Source organism: Zalophus californianus, chromosome 15 (assembly GCF_009762305.2).
Source record: "Zalophus californianus isolate mZalCal1 chromosome 15, mZalCal1.pri.v2, whole genome shotgun sequence".
NCBI lineage: Eukaryota > Metazoa > Chordata > Mammalia > Carnivora > Otariidae > Zalophus > Zalophus californianus.
In genome coordinates, this window is record NC_045609.1 from 68543105 (window position 1) to 68562052 (window position 18948).

Consider the following 18948-nt stretch of genomic DNA (forward strand, 5'->3'; position numbering starts at 1 on the left):
TGTAAGATTATAAAATAGTTATAAGACAAGGGCCCTGTCCTAGATAAATGTATATTTTTGGTTGAGGAGACATTCCATGAATGCAAAAATGATTATAACTGCAAGATAACTATAGAAGAAAAACTTACAAAGCAGTTCATAAGAAATTGTCCAATGACCTTTTAAAAGGCTATGAACTCAGAGTTGGAATTGATTGTTGGCTGAAGTGGACTGAGAAAACTATGGAAAAAGAGAGGCCTGAACTAACCAGGCTTTTGAAGATGGAGTAGTTAGAATTTGGTATGAAAGAGGAATGAAGACATTTTATTCATTTAATAATAGCTCTTTGGTGAGAGCACCAGTTTGGTGAGCTGAACACTATAAGCACTTTATATCTCAGCAAGATATGTACAGAACTCACTGCAATACCAGAACAGATATGGAGTGCCAGAAGGTACTGTCAGGGACTGCTTCATGTTAGAGTCAAAGGATTGTCTTTTTCTTTTCTTTCATTTTCCTTCTCTTCCTTCATTTCTTCCTTTCTTTGTTTCTTTTTGGTTAAAGATTTATAAGTAGGAGTCAGTGAATTCAAGTACTTTCCAAAATAGAGGAATGGCATAAAAAGAGACATGATGATGGAAACATGCTAAGGTTAGGGTGTGTTTGTAGAACTCACAGTGGACCAGCATGTTGGCACATACATACTGTTTAAAAAAACTTTTGAAAGAGTCCCAGTGTGATGTGTAAGTGTTTGAACTGAAATAGGAGTGTGGGTACAAAAAGGAAGAGATCAACGAGAAAGGCATCACCAAGGAAGAGTAGACAAGACTTAGTGACAGGTTTGATGTGGTATTGTGGGGATGGAGTGGGAGAAGAACTATGAGTTCCAAAATCACTCTTCTAGCTTGGGAGAAACTTTCTATAAGAAGGAACAGAAAAATTTGAAGGTAGAGCTAGTTTGTTTTTGCTCTTTCGGTAATACTGAGTATCTATTATGTTCCAAGCACCCTGTTAGAGATAGGGAATACAGTGATAAACAAGATGGGCAAAGTTTCCTGTGCTTGTGGAGACAGAAAATAGACTAAAGAAAATGGTCAGATAATAGGAAGTGCTGTGCAAATAATTAATAGATGGTGATTTGATAGGAGGAACTAGGTAACTACTTTAGATTGGATGATGAGGGAGAATCTCTCTGAGAAGGTGACATTTAAACTGAAATCTGAACTGTAAGAAGGAACAAACCATACCAAGATCGAGAGAAAACATTCCAGGTAGAAGGAATAAGTACAAATGTCAGGTGGAAACAAGATGAGAATGAATTTGGTGGTCTCTTCAAGGAATAAAAATTAAAGATTATGTCTGGAGAGCATGGGTTTGGGGTGACGAGTAGAACAAAGTGAGGTCAGAAACATAGGCAGAGGCTGAATTATGCAGGGTTTCCCAGCCAGAGTTGGAAGTTTGGATTCTATTCTAACTTTGAAAAGCCATTTTAAGCAGGAGGGTGATGTAGAAAGACCTCTATAGTTTCTGTGTGAAGAATTAACTGGGAAATTTTGTGGTATAATTAGACAAAAATAGGAATGTCCAGAGTTGGGGATCTCTTTGGCTTGGGAAATGGAGGAAGTTCAACTTTAGGCATGCCAAAGTTGCCAAGAGCTGCCAAGACATGGCCACAGTTGGAAATACAGTCCTAGAGCTTAAGGGAGTGGCTTGGAAGATGGACATAAAGAAGTATTACTCGTAGCTGTGTATGTTGATTAAATAATCATTCAAGGGGGTATAAGCAGGAAAGAAAAGAGTCTGAAGAGAAAATTTCGAAAATTGGAAGAGGAAGACAGGTCGGGGAAGACCAGAATAATAAGAGGAGCTATCCTGTGAGTGTCCTAGATATCATAGCAGGAAAGAGGAGCTGAGCTGCCAAAGTTGCTGGCTGGATTATACAAAGGCATGGCAGTAGGAGATTTGTGTTCCATGGTTCAGAGGTCAGGGACTAGAAATCAGCCAATTTGGCTGGAAAATTTATGTTGTGTTGTGGAAAGTAGAAGTTAACATTGGCAGGGAGAGTGAGAGATCAATTCACAGCTGCCTCTGAAATTTTGTTAAAAATTATACTGTTTTGAATGTATGGCTTACATATTGAAACTCTTTGAATTAGTTCAGAACATTTGAGAAGCTCTCACATTCGAGTGTAGACTTGAGACTTCTGTTGAAATGTTCGCCCCGACCTCCAACTCTCACATGGTAGCAGCCGATCGCAGAGCGTCAGCTGCCCCTTCAGCCCAGGCTTGTGCCCTCTCTAGTGCCTACAAGTTGCAGCAGGCCCAGTTTCGGCCCTTACGTGAATCTCCTGGGCCCTTGTAGGCCTTCACGTTGGGCTTTTGCAAAACTTTGAGCAGGGGAGTAGTGAGGCAAAAGATGACTTTATATAGAATGGATTTACAAAGAGAGGGGCTACAGGCAAGGACAAAATGAGGCGGCCTATTGAAAGCATTACATGTGAGGCGAACTCAGGGATGGAAAATGAGGAAACCTGGAAGGCAAAGGATGACGGAACATGGTGATGAATTACGTTTGGTGGCCCAGGGAAGGTTACTTCCTGTGTGAGACTGTGGGAATTGTAGTACCAGCACATCAGAAGACTGAGGAGGAGTGAGAAGGTCAGAAAAAGCGAGGAGATAAAATTGCTTTTAGACCTTTTTAATCTGTATGTTGTTGCGTTGCAGGCCGTTAGAAGCAGCAGGCTGGAGGGTGGGCAGGAGGCCCTAGTCACAGGTAAAGATTAGGGTGTCTTCCACACAGAAGTGACAATGAAAATTCAAGAGTCTGTAGTGTTTCCTGGGGAAAAGTAAAAGGAGAGGGGAGCATAGTGGGGGACTGAGCTTTGGGAAGGAGCCACAGAGGGCAGAAGGGAGGAGAGCTGGTTGGAGGAGAAGGAAGCAACAGATGAAAGGGGAATGGGAGGTCCAGGCTGTGTCACACAGGCCTGCAGAAGAATTCCAGGGAAGAGGTGGTAAAATGTGAGAAAGTGGAACATGGTCACAGTTGAAGTTAGCGGTTGGGTCACGAAAGCCCAAGACTAGGTTTTGTTGCTTAGTGATGGCTAAAGGCAGACCGGTTTGAATGCATTCTTCTCTATCTTAAATAACTTTTTTTTGAATAAATGTCAAAAGGGCTATTAGAAAAGTGGCTTTCTGTTGAGATCTTTTCATCATAAAATTAGCAATAATGTCAGTATTGATAACACCTTGGCCATTAGGATCTTGTGACCATTTTCCTACCAAGTCCCTCCCTCACAAGTCCAGTACTAGACGAAATAGCGAAGATTGCTGATGTGCATTTTTGCTCTCCGGGTACTCATGTGAAGGAAGATAAGCTAAGGAACGTTGTGTGGGCTGAGAAGTTTCACATCATTATTTACAAGGCTGGAGCACTCGCAGACTCAGGCTGCTTCCAGGTACCGCGTTCCTTGACGTGAATCTCTCTCCACAACTTTTCCTTTTAGGTCTCGGCATGGTCACACCTATCAGTGACCTTCCTGGGGCAGATACAGCCTCATACGTGAAGGGAGAAAAGCTTACCCGCTGTAAGCTTGCCAGCCTGTACAGACTCGTGGACTTGTTTGGATGGGCACAGCTGGCAAATACATACATCTCCGTGAGTTCCTTGGCTTTCGATTCCTTTTCTAAAAAATCCCAGCCAGAAGGCAGCTGTACTCCTCTCACCTTTACTCGTAAGTCCAGTCAGACTTCATTTTCTGAACCTAGCATTCTGGGTTACAGCCAACTCCTGATTTAAACCTGATCTCCAAGGGAGAGGCTACGGTTAACCTCGCTTTCTTCTCCATTTTCTGTCTGTGGTATCCCTTTTGTTCAAACCAGCTATAGAACCTATCCAAGAAGAAATTCTTCTGGCAGAATTTTCTCTCTTCATATTAATTATATTTGAGCATGAGTGTCACTAAAAAGCACTTGGGTTGGGGCAGGAAAAATAGAGGGGGTCAGGGAAGTTTCCTCCCTGAGCTTTATTTTTTAAGTATATTTTTTCCATTATCTGTTTTCATGTTGTCACACTGGAAAGCCAGACAATATTTGGAAGCAAAAAAGTACGAAACTATGGTGGTGGAAGTGGCTCAGGCACAGTCTTCCTTATACCTCTTCTCTCCCAGCCACTCCTTAGTTGCCCCTTCATCTCCACTTTAGCTCCTTCCCCAGAAGAGATCTCTTTCCTTTGCCCCATTTCCTTTAATTTCCATGATGTAAATCGAAATTATAGTCATTACCACATTCAGTTAATATTTTCTCATGAATGTAGCTGACCCTAAGCAACCTTAGAACTCCCAGGATAGGGCGCCTGGGTGGCTCAGTTGGTTAAGTGACTGTCTTCGGCTCAGGTCATGATCCTGGAGTCCTGGGATCGAGTCCCGCATCGGGCTCCCTGCTCCTTGGGAGCCTTCTCCCTCTGCCTCTCTCTCTCTCTCTCTCTCTCTGTCTCTCATGAATAAATAAATAAGATCTTTAAAAAAAAAAAAAAAGAACTCCCAGGATAACACTTCAGGTAAGTTCAGTAAATGAGAAGCTAATGTCAGAAATGTTTAGCAAGTGCTCGAGTGTTGAGGGAAGAAAAGTTTTCAAGGAAAGTTTTCTGTTGCACACCTTTAATTTCTGCTTTCTTGCTTCCTGTCAACCTCCCCCCACCCCCGATCTCTTACAGTTATTCACTGCAAATATATTCCCCATCGTATTTACACTGCAAAATATGAACACCTCACAGTAATTCCCTATTTTTTTTTCTTTCTCTCAGGTGAGAATAAGTAAGGAGCAAGACCACATAATAATAATTCCTAGAGGCCTGTCTTTTTCTGAAGCCACAGCCTCCAATTTGGTATAGTTTTCATTCCTATGTTACTTTTTCTGTCCTCCTTTGTGCTTTTCTGACAGCTTTTAGTTTTTAGTACAGGACAGAACAAGAGAAGGTATGGATGGGAAAACATTTGCTAATGAACAGGAAAGAGTTTGGAAGGTTATGTTGATTTTTTTAAGAAAAGCTTTAGGGGTCAAGAAGAACAAGGTAGTTGAAGAGACTAATAAATAAGTTGGTCTTATCAGTGAACCTATCCATGCTTTGAAGGGAATCTTTTGAATTTTTTTCCACCCTGTATACTCTGCAATTTTTTAAAAACCTACACACAAAGTCTGTGTGTATTTTATAGATAGATTTCAGCAAAATTCAGTTGGTCTGAGCAGAGGGGCTGACTGTGTAGCATTTTATTTTTCCATGATTATGCTCATAACCAGTATCATTGGCTTCTAGAATGGCAGCAACTACATTGGTTCTGGGTGCTGCAGTGTTAGCAAATGGAGATTTTCCAGCTAGTTTAGTAAATGCCAGACCTCGTCCAGACCTTTAGTGAAGAGTTTTAAGTTATTTGGCTTTTTAGAAACAACTTCTTATAAATTCTAAGTTTTGTTGCAGACTGCCTGTTTTTTGTAAATAAAGTTTAATGGGCACAAAACCACACTATTTTTTCTTTTTTTTACAGTTCTTTATGGTTCTACATAAAGTGGCAGAGTTGAGTAGTTGCATCAGAGGCCCACAAAGTCTAAAATATTTACTGTTTGTCTTTGACAAAAAAGTTTGCCACCCCCTGGTTTAGCTGGTGGACCACAGGCAGACTTTGATACATGTCTTTGATACATTGATACCAACTAAATATGTCTCTCTGATTTTTTCCAGGTAAAAGTCAATATAATAGGAGAAGTGGTTGATCAGGGAAGTACTAATTTGAAAATTGACCACACAGGCTTCAGTCCCCATGCTGCAATCTATTCCACACGTCCTGATGTTAAGTGTGTGATCCACATCCATACTCTTGCAACAGCAGCTGTAAGTCGCTGAAGACTAAAACCAGCAATGGCTCTGGGAAGTGTATTTAATTTTCATGGTTTTCCTTACATGATGCTTTACTACCTGCACGCTTTCACACCCCATCATTCAGAATCATATTCAAAATATTAATCCTCTGAATACCCAGAAAGCAAAAGTTCCTTTGGACCAAATGCTTGACATTGTAGGAAACACCTGGAGAGATAGCATTGGCCTTTTTAACTAATCAGCTAATAATTGGGTACTGAGTTCTTTGAAGCAAAGTTTCTTTCATAATATTTGGCACAACATTTAAATTGACTTGTATCCCCTAAATCCTTTTTTTCCCCCCTCTGGAAGAAGTGACGAGCTGAAGTAGGAGATGGGCTGGAATGGTGAACACAGTGAATAGGCCAGTGCTTCCTGAGCTGACTAAAGAATCAGGTTCCTAGGAGAGTGTGATTAGTAACTAAATGTGTCCTCTTGACGTGGACCCAATCAAATAGGTATCCTCCATGAAGTGTGGGATCCTTCCAATTTCTCAAGAGTCCCTCATCCTGGGAGATATTGCCTATTATGACTACCAAGGGTCACTTGATGAACAGGAGGAGAGAATTCAACTGCAGAAAGTTCTGGGGCCAAGTTGTAAGGTATGTAAGTAGAGTTTCTATCAAAGGAGCTATTTTTGTTGCTGTTCCTGTTGCTGTTGATGAAAACAGTGTGAGCTATGCCAGTTATTTAAAGTGATTGCTTTGGGATTCTATTTTAGGTGCTGGTACTCAGAAATCATGGTGTGGTAGCCCTTGGAGAAACAGTTGAGGAGGCTTTTCATTATATATTTAATGTGCAGATAGCCTGTGAGATTCAGGTAGGAAAAATTATCCTCTCTCCCCCACTTTTTTTTTTTTTATTGCTTTGTAATTTGCTTGTTGAGATGGGTTTTGTATTTACTTATTTTCAAAGTCCTATTGGCTTTTTGTTTCGTTTGTCTTTTAAGAGAAGCTCTGTTTTACTTGAATAAAAGGGGTCAGCCCAGTTATCTCTTGAATTGAAAATAGGACGGGAAAAAAATGTCATATATAAATTCACACACACAAATCTGAGTGCCTCATAAACATCGTTTTCCCCATAATCCTGCTTTTTAAGATAGTGTAATTGTACACATCTCTGTTTTTACCCTGAAGTGGTGTGGTGCTAATTGAGAAACAGAGGCAACTGTCAGTCCTCAAAGATCAGATGTATTATAGCCATTTCTATAAAAAGTGTAAGAGCAGGGCCAGAAGTCTTATGAATTTGTGCAGTTTCTAACAATTGCACGGCCTCAGACTTACTATAATAAGTTGGATAGTTAGCCACTTTTTTCTCAGAGAAGCTGAATGTATTTTTAACAGACCTAATTTCCATCTTCAAGAAGATTCTCTTGAAGCAAATGGTAATAGTCTTAATTTATTGGAAGGGCCACAAAAAGGGGAAAAAACTTTTCTGTCAATTTTAATGTCTTAACCTTTTTTTTTTTTTTTTGCTTTAGCAGTACCTCCTCTTCTCAAATGAAGCTATGAAAAGCTTGATTAAGATGAGCTGACTTCTTCTGCCTAAATATCCTTAAATTCACAGTATAGTGTCTATATTCCTTTAAAATTAGAACTGTCAGCAAAAAAAAAAAAAAAAATAACCATGGGAAAACTGCAAGATAACTTTAAAATTTGGCAAGAGAATTCAGTTTCTTGAAATATGTTAAAAGGAATGGCTCTAAATGTGTTTTCCATCAGGGAGGGTCAGAATCCTGGAAGGTATCTTTTTCAGATAGATGGAAAAGATACTTCAGCTGCCTTTTTTCACAAGTATATTGCCTTATTTTTGTTGTTAGTAGCCTGAGCAAGTGTTATAGGTATTTGCTGAATTAAAATTATACCTTTTTAAAGGTAAAATACTTATAGTCTTTACAGTCTTGTGTCTCTCTATTTTGCCATTGATTACAGGTGCAGGCATTAGCAGGGGCAGGTGGAGTAGACAATCTGCTTGTGCTGGATCCTCAGAAGTACAAAGCTTTCACTTACACTGTGGTAGCATCTGGAGGAGGAGGAGTGAATATGGGTTCCCATCAAAAATGGAAGGTTGGCGAGATTGAGTTTGAAGGGCTGATGAGGACTCTGGATAATTTGGTAGGTGAAAAATTGTACATAAGCTTGGTTTTCATGTCTTCAGATTCAAGAGCAAATGCCTCCATCCTCCTTTGGACTATCTGGGGCCCTCCTTATGCCTCTGGCATTCCAGTGTAATTTTACCACATTTTTAAGAATCACACGGTAAAACATGCAAATGTCATCTTAAGATTTTACCCTCTTCCACTAAGGGTCAGAAGATAGATTGCTTTCAGACCCTGGAACAAAGACTTAAATGAGCACTGAGATTTGGCTTCCAAAAAACTGGAAAATAGCTAGGAAAATGTTTCTGGTCAGCAGTTTTGAAATTACCTTTGTCAGGAACAGTTGTGTGAGTGGAAATCGCATTGTCAGCTGGAATCTGTTTTAACCAAATCTTGAAATTTGCTTAATTTCAATTGTAGTGTTATGTGGAGGTTATGTGGGGTTTGAAAGATACTTTCCCCTTTGTTTTTCAACAAAGGAGTCTTTTTGATCATTTATTTAAAGAATTGGAGTCCAGATGCTGTGTTTGGTACACGTTTGATTGCTTCAGATGTGGTTTTTTTGTCCCTTAGGGGTATAGAACAGGCTATGCTTACAGGCATCCTCTCGTTCGAGAGAAGCCCAGGCACAAGAGTGATGTGGAGATCCCGGCAACTGTGACTGCTTTTTCCTTCGAGGATGACACAGTGCTACTGTCTCCTCTCAAATATATGGCACAGAGGCAGCAGCGGGAAAAAACAAGATGGCTGAACTCCCCAAATACTTACATGAAAGTGAATGTGCCTGAGGAGTCTCGGAATGGTGAAACCAGTCCCAGGACCAAAATCACAGTATGTCACTATTTATATGGTTCACCTTTACGAAATATTTTGCCTAGTTACTCCTGAATTGAATGTTCTCTGTTAAAAATACTGGGAAAGCAGAATATAATAATAATAACCTGTCATTTATCAGTTATAAACTTGGTAACAAGATACTTTGTTTTATGGGCCATAAGTGAATTCTCATTTAATTCTCTTAATACGGAGAGGATACTATTTTTCTCCCCCATTTTATAGATGTGAAAACTGAGGCACAGAGGAATTAACTAATCATTTGTGCATAGTAAAGTCAGTATTTGAAGGCATACAAAAATGATTCTGGAGCCCTCTTCTTAATCCACTATTAGCTACTGCTTTGCAGTTTATATTACACCAGTGAATCAAAGCTATAAAAATTATGGAAACGTAATGGTGCCAAAGTTTCATGAATTACTGCACATATTTATCCTTAGGCAAGATCTTGTAGAGAGAGAAATGGGTTGTCTTTTTCAACATTTTGCTTCAGATTTGGTTTAGTTTTAGAGTGCTTATCACCAAATATCCTCTAAAGACTCAAAATTGTTCATCCTATCAATCAGTACCATTCAATATGGAAGTGCCTAGACATCAAAGTGTTTCTCCCTAGTCTATAAGATTTCTTATCTCCTGGGGCACCTGGGTGGCTCAGTCGGTTAAGCGTCTGCCTTCAGCTCAGGTCATGATCCCAGGGTCCTGGGATCAAGCCGCACATCGGGCTCCCTGCTCAGCAGGGGAGTCTGCTTCTCCCTCTGACCCTGCTTGTGCTGTCTCTCACTCTCTCGAATAAATAAATCTTAAACAAACAAACAAAAAAAAGGTTTCTTATCTCCTAGGAAAAGAACATAATTAAACTCCTTAGTTTCCCAGAATTAATTTTATTGACAGAGACTGATGGCCAACCATTATTAATATTGATGAATATTAGCCTTCTTTTAGGGATATAATATGGGGTGAAGAAGAAGAATTCTATAAGGCTCTTCCATCCCTATCATTCTGTTATATTATGGGTCACTACCAGATTACCCTCTTTGTAAAATGCTGGTCAGGGGGTTGACCTTTTCTGGCAGCCAAAAATAAAAAATGAAGTCTGGAAAACTAAATTTTAAGGGATGCCTTGAGTCCTTTTCAGTGACTTAGCCATCATCAGTTGAAGAAACTTCAATGCAGGCGCCATCTCTGAATGTGAGTTAATACAAGATCAAGCTCTGTATCTGTGCTTGGAATGTTTTGAACATCATATTTGAAAATGCCAAAAGGAGAAAATTTAAGTAGCCATATAAATGAGTATTCATGTAAATAGTAATCACATTTTTTTAAGTGAGTGCTGATCGTGAGCCTTTTTCTAACTAGTATGAGATATACAGTAATTGACCACTAAATACTGCTTAGTGAAATTCTTTAAAGTATTGGCAGTGTATGCTTCCTCTCCTTGAGTCAATAAACAGTTACCAAGAACCTACCCTTGTTCCTTAACACAAAGCTTCATTCTATAAAATTTTTTATTTTTTAGTGGATGAGAGCAGAGGATTCTTCTAAAGTTAGTAGTGGAACACCTATCAAAATTGAAGATCCAAATCAGTTTGTTCCTTTAAACACAAACCCGAATGAGGTACTAGAGAAGAGAAATAAGGTGAGATGTGGTCTTCTGGGGCCAGGGGAGGCATTTTTTATACCATTTTATGTTCAAATCACTAGTGATTAAATCTGATTAATACCAACCTTGGGGGTTTGAATAAAGAAGATTTTGAAACTCAGTATAATTTTGGCTTGTGTTGAATACCTCCAGCTCTGTGCTATTCACTGGTAAGTGGGCTACACGGGGAAGAAGTATTAAACATATTGCTGCTGTATCAGTGAAAGTGAGCCCTGGCGTTAGTGGAAAATGTAATTCTCTAACCACATAAGACAATAGAAATCACACATCAGAAAGAGTGGAGGAGATGAATGTGAGTTGTTGGGATGGGTGGAGACAGGAACGAAAAAGGCTCTGGGTGGGCAAATAGCAAGCCTGTGGGAAAAGAGAGAGTAAAGGTCATCTACATAGTTGTCCCCAAGAACTTCTTACTGTATTTCAATTCAGATTCGAGAACAAAACCGATATGACTTGAAAACAGCAGGACCACAGTCTCAGTTGCTTGCTGGAATTGTTGTGGATAAACCTCCTTCTGTAAGTCCATGAAGTAATACGATCTTTGATTTTGATCTACCACATTAATTTCTTTGTTTTTGATACATGAATATTTATTTTTACTAAAGTTAATATAAGCACAAGTTGAAAAGTCAAATAACTGCCAGACTTAAAATATCACCTTCAACTTCCAATTTTCAGGGGCAAGGACTTTCTTCTAGCATTTATCTTCACGTTTCTAAAGAGTTCTTGGCCTGTTAATTTTAGATCTCAGTTGATGTCATCGAATCTATGTCATCAACTGTAAGAAGTACCGTTGTTTTGTATATCACTAAAAGAGGAAAGACCCTCACAATTATAATTGTAGGAAGCTATCAATCATTAGATGAATCCTGATTTCAGAGATGAGAAAATGTGGGGGAAAGATTATATTACAGTTTCCTGGTTAGATCAGCTTTCAATGTTATTATTCACATTATTCAGTGTTTACTGCTGAGCCAGGTAATATCCCATGATTACAAATCCTTTCTTATACTAGTCTCTGATCCCTGGAGTTAATAAGTGCCTCCTTTTTTCGTTGGCTTAGTGTTTTGGGTACATTGGCTTAGTTCTTCCCAAACTTTTCAAAGGAAAATTAAAGCCCTTCTTATTATTTTCCAAAGGGTCAAAGGTAACAGGTAATCTTGCATTACTGTCTTTCCAGTCCCGATGTGGACTGGTTGCTCTTCGGGCCAGCTGCACAGTCTCATCCTGAGGATTCCTCTGATTCTTGACTGTGTAGTATCCCATTTCCTACATCGTGTCTTCCAGTTTCTTGATTTATTCCTTTATCAATGAACATATCTTCTTCCTAGCTTTCTGAGAAGGGATACACAGAAGGTAACAGCTTGAAATCCTGTCCTACCCTCAAATGTTCATATAATAGACATAGAATTCTAGTTTAGAATAATTTGCCTCAAAAATACGGAAAGCATCACTCTGTTGTCCCCTAACTCCATGTTACTGTTGAGAGGAGCACTGTGATTCACGTGACTTTGTGTAGGGCCCTTTTCTATTCTTTTAGATCTCTTCTACATCCCTGCTGTTCTGAAGTTTTATGATGATGTGCTCTGTAGTAGATTTCTTTTAGTCTTTTTTCTTAGCATTCAGTAACCCTTTTCAATCTGCAAAGTCCTAGCCTTCAGCTCTGGGAATTTTTTAAATCTATTTCTTCAATAGTTTTTTCCTCAATCTCTTTTTCTGTCCAGATTTGCTGTTAGTTGAACCTCTTTGATTTTTCTTTCCCATTTTCCATCCCTTTGTCTTTTTTTCCTATTTTCTGGGAGATTTGCTTGACTTTATTTTCTTATTCTTCTGTTTAATTTTGTTTTGATATATTTTGGAAAAATTTTCAAGACTTCTTATTCCCTGAATGTTTCTTTTTTAAATAACACCCTAGGCTTGATTGATTGATTGATTGATTGATTTGAGAAAAAGCGGGCAGAGGGAGAGGGACAAGCAGACTCCCCACCGACCAGGGAACCCCACACCGGCTCCCAGTACCCCCAGATCATAACAGCCCTAGTTAGACACTTAACCAACTGAGCCACCCAGGCGCCCCGATAACCATAATAATATTAATAAATAACAGTATTGAGTGTTTGCTGTGTTCAAGGCACTACACTAGGTTTTAAAAGTATTAATACAGGGTCGCCTGTACATTTCCAACAACCATCCTATGAGGTAAGTGGTATTTTCATCCCACTTTACAGACAAGGGAAATGGAAGACCAGAGAGGTTAAGCAACTTGCCTAAGAGCTTGCCGTTGGTAATGGGGGCAGTATCCCGACCCAGGGTCTAACCCTAGAGCCAGGGTCTCTGGGACGGATGGCTGAGTCCAGGGGTGCGTTGGATTTGGGAAGGATTGGAGGTGAGACCACACCAGCCTCCTCATGGGATTTCTCTTATTGTGGAGGCTCTTAGCCCAGAGATCCGCTGGGAGATTGCCTCCTAGGGCTCTGGAAAAACCACCTCCGATCCACTCCAGTCCACTGGGCCTCCTTCAGCTCGGACTGTCCCCTCCACCCCTCAAGGACCCATCCTGGAGCACTGCCGGCCCTGTGAGACCTCCTCCTTCTTCCCCATATTGTCTAGCACCCATCCTCTGGGCCTTCCCAGCCTGGGCTTGCCTCCTTCTAGGAGCCCTCTAGGATCAGAAGGAGGTTCTCTGCACTTCCCCGCCCTTCCCCTCCCTCTTCTGGGTCAGTAGGGTGGGAGGACTCAAACAGGCAGAAAGTTAAAAATAGAACCAAATGACTCACCCTTTATTAGACAAAGGAGTGGAGAACCAGGACCTTCGGCTCAGGTCATGACCCCGGGGTCGTGGGATCGAGCCCCACATCGGGCTCCCTGCTCGGCGGGCAGCCTGCTTCTCCCTCTCCCTGCCACTCCCCCTGCTTGTGCGCTCGTTCTCTCAAATAAATAATTAAAATCTTTAAAAATAAATAACATCCTAGTCTTTCATGGATACAACATTTTCTCTTACTGCTCTAAGGGAATCAATTTTAAATTTTTTCAGCTACCTTTATTTTCCTTGTTTCTTCTGAGTTCCCTCTTTTTATTTTTTTGTTCCCTGGTTTCTCCCTTCCATGTTGGAAGCGTTCCTCGGGTGTCTAGTAATACATGGCAGTCTGTTTATATTTAAGAACGGGGCACTGAAAAGCCAGTCAGATGCTCTGGGTGGGTGCAGAGCTTGGGAACTGGTGAGCTTCACTGTAAGGTCATTGGTTGTTTCTCTGGAGAATCCCCAAGTGTTAAGATCTGTTGTTCTTTTATCTGAGGCCATTTATCTGGAGAAATCTTCAGTCTCCTACCATCCTCCCACCATCATTCTGGGAGCCCTCAGAACCCCTAACCCAGTTCTGAAGAATAACCTCTGATCTTTCAATGTTTTTCTCTGCAAGACCATGCAATTTGAAGATGACGATCAGGCCCCACCAGCTCCTCCCAACCCCTTCAGTCATCTCACAGAAAGAGAGCTTGAAGAGTATAAGAAGACAATCGAACGTAAACAGCAGGGCCTGGAAGGTTAGTTCATTTTCAGATTAAGCCTGGTAACCATACTACTAACAGCAGAACACCTTGAGTTGGATGGAAGGCAGTCAGTGTTTTGTTTTGTTTTTTTTAAATGTTCCTTCTGTAGTTGATTGTTCTATGTTATCTCTCCAGACCTTACTGAGTGTGGGTGGAGCTAAAATGCAGAGAGCCACCATAGTCCATGTATGTTAACATGTAGAGAAAACAGTTTTCCTTCCGAAAGCAATCTGATGGCTAGCAGAAAGTCTTTCATAGTAATGTGAAATCCACAGATAAGTAAAGAATTATCAGCTAAAGTAAATACAGATACAGTAATAGATTTAAACATTACAGCATATATTGTATGTCTTTAAGACTTTGTAAAATCTCTCTTGTTTTTGGGTGTTGCAAGGTGCCAGTATTATAATCTCGAAAGCAAACTGCCAAAGTTTTGAGGTGACTTTCTTTAAGCACATGGTCACTCTCATGAGGTTGAGTTTTTCTGACTTCAGAACCCTAAGTAAGGATTATATTTAAAAGTTGTTCATGAAACCCCAGCTAATTAAATGCTAGCTCCCTTTTTCTCAAAAATAAGAAATTCTTTATAGCAGGGGTTCTCAATCTTGGGTCTTTGGATAAGCTCCAGACAGTCCATGAGCCATCTGAAAAATATATGCTCAATTTTATATGAAATACATTTGGGGAAAGAGGGCACTCAGGGTAAGGGACAAGAAGTCTGTGACCCCAAAAAAGGGTAAAAGCCTCTGCTTTAGAGCATCTACAACATACAGTTGAAATTTTTACCCAAAGCAGAACAGAACCAATAGATAAAGAATTTTTGTCCATGTTAGGTATCGTGTAGAAAGAATTGACAACTGGATCATCCAGGGAATGATTTTTATCAGTATGTTAGTTGGTGCCTTTGTCACAAGAGGGAGTCATCCTGACTCATTAATGTGATGATGCTAAATGTTCCAAGTGGTATTATTGAATTTGTTTATTCTAACCTAAGGTTGGAAACTTTGTTTTTCTATTTTGTAAAATGGTCCCTCTTTAATCTCTCATTTTTTGAAAGCCTAAAGATGTCAGGTAATAAATACTGCACTCTAGAACCGTCACCTTTTATATATTTTTTTTATAAATAGTTTCTTCCACATTCATTATGGCCTTCTGAATTAGCTCACTAATATTGCTCTGACAGGAATCACTAATTGGATATTGTTCAAAAATTCAGTGAGGCATTCTGCCTCATGAATGTAGCATTATTGGTGAGACTTCATCTTTCTTTTCACCTGGCTGCTCAATATATTTTGGTTTTCTAACACTCTAGCAAAAGCTAAATGCATACATATTATTTGCCTGGGCTGTGAGTTAGCCATGCTTCCTTATAGTAAGCATGTATGTAAACTTATTATTAGCAGCCAGAAATGTTAACACATTAACCTCCTCTTAATGCGTAATTATTGATATATGGGATAGCTGTTAGCATGCTCAGCTCATTGCTGAAGAGTTTATCATATGTCTGCAGGTGTTCGAAGTATGCACTAACCTCCCTGAGATCTTACGCTTCTTTGTTTTGCATGGCTCTTAACTAAACTCTCATCCAACAGATGCTGAGCAGGAATTACTCTCAGATGACGCTTCATCTGTTTCACAAATTCAGTCTCAAACTCAGTCACCGCAAAATATCCCTGAAAAATTAGAAGGTATTCACTGTAACTTCCCATAGCATTCACTGAGTTAGTCTTAAGAGTTTGTCCTCTGTCGTTTGTTTTCATGTAAAGAAATTGAATGCCTGATTGCAATGTTTGCCGTGGATTTTACTTAAAGCTCCCAATAATTTTATATCTCTTTTTTTATTAAATGGTGTGCTACTTTTGTTCATAGTTTATATTGATTTACCTTAATCGGGATTTTGGCAACCAGTAGTTCTTAAGAATTTGTGAAATTAAAAGTGGTTTGTCCCACATCTTCCAATCAGAAGCATGAAATTTTTTTCAGTTTTAATTGCCAAATGACCCCAAAATTAAAGAAAAATACATGTTGTCTTCCTCATTTATACTGACTTGATTTACAATGAAACTGTCAAATCATCAAACCAGACTTATCTATCCTTCATCCTTTGGTCTAAAAACTTTGTCCCCTTCCCCTTTATACCATGTGAGAAAATCAGCTTCATGCTACTAGATCCATAGTCTATTAAGATAATGGTTTATCTTTATTGAAATTAAAGTGAATGCCTTAGTACATTGCTGAAACGTTTCAGTTTTGTAAAATAAAGCAAAGATGTTAACTATATAAAATAACCAAAAAAAAAAAAACAACCCTCCCCTTTTGTAGAAAACCATGAGCTATTTTCCAAGAGCTTCATCTCCATGGAAGTGCCTGTCATGGTAGTGAATGGCAAGGATGATATGCATGATGTTGAAGATGAGCTTGCTAAGCGAGTAAGTAGGTTAACTACAAGCACGACCATAGAGAACATCGAGATTACCATTAAGTCTCCAGAAAAAATTGAAGAAGTCCTGTCACCTGAAGGCTCACCTTCAAAATCACCATCCAAGAAAAAGAAGAAATTCCGTACTCCTTCCTTTCTGAAAAAGAACAAAAAAAAGGAGAAAGTTGAAGCCTAACTGAAGTCTTTTTTATAATTATTACAATGTGACATTGCACATTTAAATACCACATTTAAGTTGATCATTAATATGCAGTGGTAGATAAGATTGGGGGTATGTAGCAAACTGGACTTTAAGAACTGGAAAGAGATTTTACTAAAAGAAAAACATTATGAAAAAAAATCTCAAATTCATCTCTCATTTTTTATGTCCAAAAAAGGTTTTTGAATTTTTAAATACTTGCTAGTTTTAGTTAGCTCTGCCCTCATGAAGTATTACTATAATTCACCACAAACAGGTATCTGTCTGAATTACTTCAGGCCTTCTGCATAATATCTGTTGGAAACAAATTACCAGGGAACAAGCGAGAGAATTTTTATTTCTCAGCAGCTGCTTCACTGGGTAATCAGATTATAATTTTTTACCATGATTATTGACTGTACCTTTTGGGTTCCCATTGTTTCAGTGGGCATTAACAGAACGCTTTAAAAGCTTCTAAGAATCTATAGCATTAGTATACACTGGCACATAATTTTTTTTAAAAAAAAGTTTAGGAAAAGATTCATTTGGAATTTTATTCATAGTATAAAATTTCCTCACCTGAAGTAACTTTCTTTGCCAAAAAAAATCATTTTAGTAAACTATAATTTTTGAAAACTTCCTTTTTTATTAGTTTAGAAAGCCCCTTATTTTTCAACAAAGGGGATTTTGTACACGTAACATGGGTTATTTAGTTTAACTCTGGCAAAAACGATTTTTGTATGTTGAGATGTTTATATACCATTCAATTTAAGCATCATAAGCATATTAGCCAATCATATAACCGTAGAGCATATTTGAGGCTGCTTGGTACTAAGTATACTTAAATATAATTCAAGAATCCAGGGACTTGGTATCAAAAGGGGATTAGAGCATTTCAAGGTATAACTAGATTCATATTTGAACCTTATCATGTATTTTTCTCTTAGTATTGCTAACAAATGAAGAAGCTCTCATACGGTAACCAAATGAAAAGGAAAAGAGAAAGTGAAAAATGAAGGGAACAAAAGTGGTGTCATGCAAAGAATTCTAGTTTGATAATAAAGACTCATCGTCACAATAGGATTTGAAGCATAGTTTTTTTGAAACATGTCCCAAATTGCTAAAATTCTGCTTTGCCAAAATCCTCATATTTCTTCATTGATATTTGAGTTTTAAAAGGGTCAATTCCTTTTAATTTCTGTATCTTTAGAAGGCAGTACTAGAAGAAATCAGTGGGTCTGATCCCCAGTGAGAAAACCTACCACTTCTTGATTTTTTACAAAATTTTCTTATCTTGTTTCAATTAACTTTCTTTCTAATGTAAATACAAATTTAAACCTAGACTTAATATAGTTTTTCCCCCCTTCACCCAAGTGATGTCACAAATCAGTGTAAAATCAATGATCCGAAATGGTCAGTGGGTAAAAATAATCCAAAGTGTTTCTGGAGGGTGAGTTGGCATGTAAAAAAATCACATTGATTACAGTGTGTTCGGGGGCTGGTTCTGTTTGACTGTATTTGTATGATGATGCAAAGTTGAAACAGAGCCTGGAAATTTCATTCTAGATCTCACTAACTACTGGAATCAGTGTTTTAATCTCTTAGTGGAAACTTTCAGTTGCTTAATTCTGTATTTGAGGATTTTTTTTATGTTCTACATCATTTATGTTGTATTACAACGTATGTAGAAACAGTAACCTGTGAACTATGCTTTTCCATAACTTTTTAAATATATATATATCTTAAATGAATGCAATGTGCATAAATATTTTTTAAATGCAACAGTGAACTATTTGCACCTTTTGCTAATGCCTCTATTTACTTGCTTTGGCATAAAGAATGAGCCAATGAACCTCTGTGTCCTGTGGAAAATGTAAAATGTTATCTGATATTGCTCTTAGATGTAATGCTAATTAATGTTAAATCACAAATAAACAGTATTTTAAATAGATGGATTTGGTATCACGAACTTTCAATTCAGGGGTGGTTGCTTAGCCTGAATTACTTTGTGGAATTTTGATTTTTTTTTTTTTTTTTAACCACAGTGAGATTTTGAGTAGGGCTGTTGCTTCTGAATAAGTGATGTCTTGGTAAATTTATTTTCAAATCAGTTGAAAATTCACTATATAAAAACCCTTCTTGTTTCAGCTCATGTTAGAAGAAAGTTTCCCCAAGTGACCTATTTTTTATCTTGACAGTGTATGGTGACCTTAACTATATCTCTGGGATCTCAAGATCTTGGAAGGACTTAGGACTTTGATTCTCAGTCTCAGTTCTACTGTCTAGATCTATGGATGCAGAAT

The 18948-nt window shown here is 38.6% G+C and overlaps 1 protein-coding gene across 6 annotated transcripts in view; it reads left to right on the forward strand.

Moving 5' to 3' along the window:
- ADD3 (adducin 3) overlaps window positions 1-18596 on the forward strand; it is a 127857-nt gene extending 109261 nt beyond the window's left edge. For 5 of the 6 annotated variants that reach the window (XM_027594035.2, XM_027594044.2, XM_027594028.2 and 2 more), the window contains 12 exons: window positions 3482-3633; window positions 4780-4860; window positions 5713-5862; window positions 6348-6491; window positions 6611-6709; window positions 7821-8003; window positions 8561-8818; window positions 10338-10457; window positions 10908-10994; window positions 13898-14021; window positions 15620-15715; window positions 16350-18596. In XM_027594035.2, coding sequence (XP_027449836.1) covers window positions 3482-3633; window positions 4780-4860; window positions 5713-5862; window positions 6348-6491; window positions 6611-6709; window positions 7821-8003; window positions 8561-8818; window positions 10338-10457; window positions 10908-10994; window positions 13898-14021; window positions 15620-15715; window positions 16350-16642 — 1787 coding nt within the window. In that variant the 3' untranslated portion in view covers window positions 16643-18596. The remainder of the gene's footprint in view (window positions 1-3481; window positions 3634-4779; window positions 4861-5712; window positions 5863-6347; window positions 6492-6610; window positions 6710-7820; window positions 8004-8560; window positions 8819-10337; window positions 10458-10907; window positions 10995-13897; window positions 14022-15619; window positions 15716-16349) is intronic. The other variant, XM_027594059.2, reaches the window with a different exon arrangement.
- The last annotated feature ends 352 nt before the right edge of the window (window positions 18597-18948 follow it).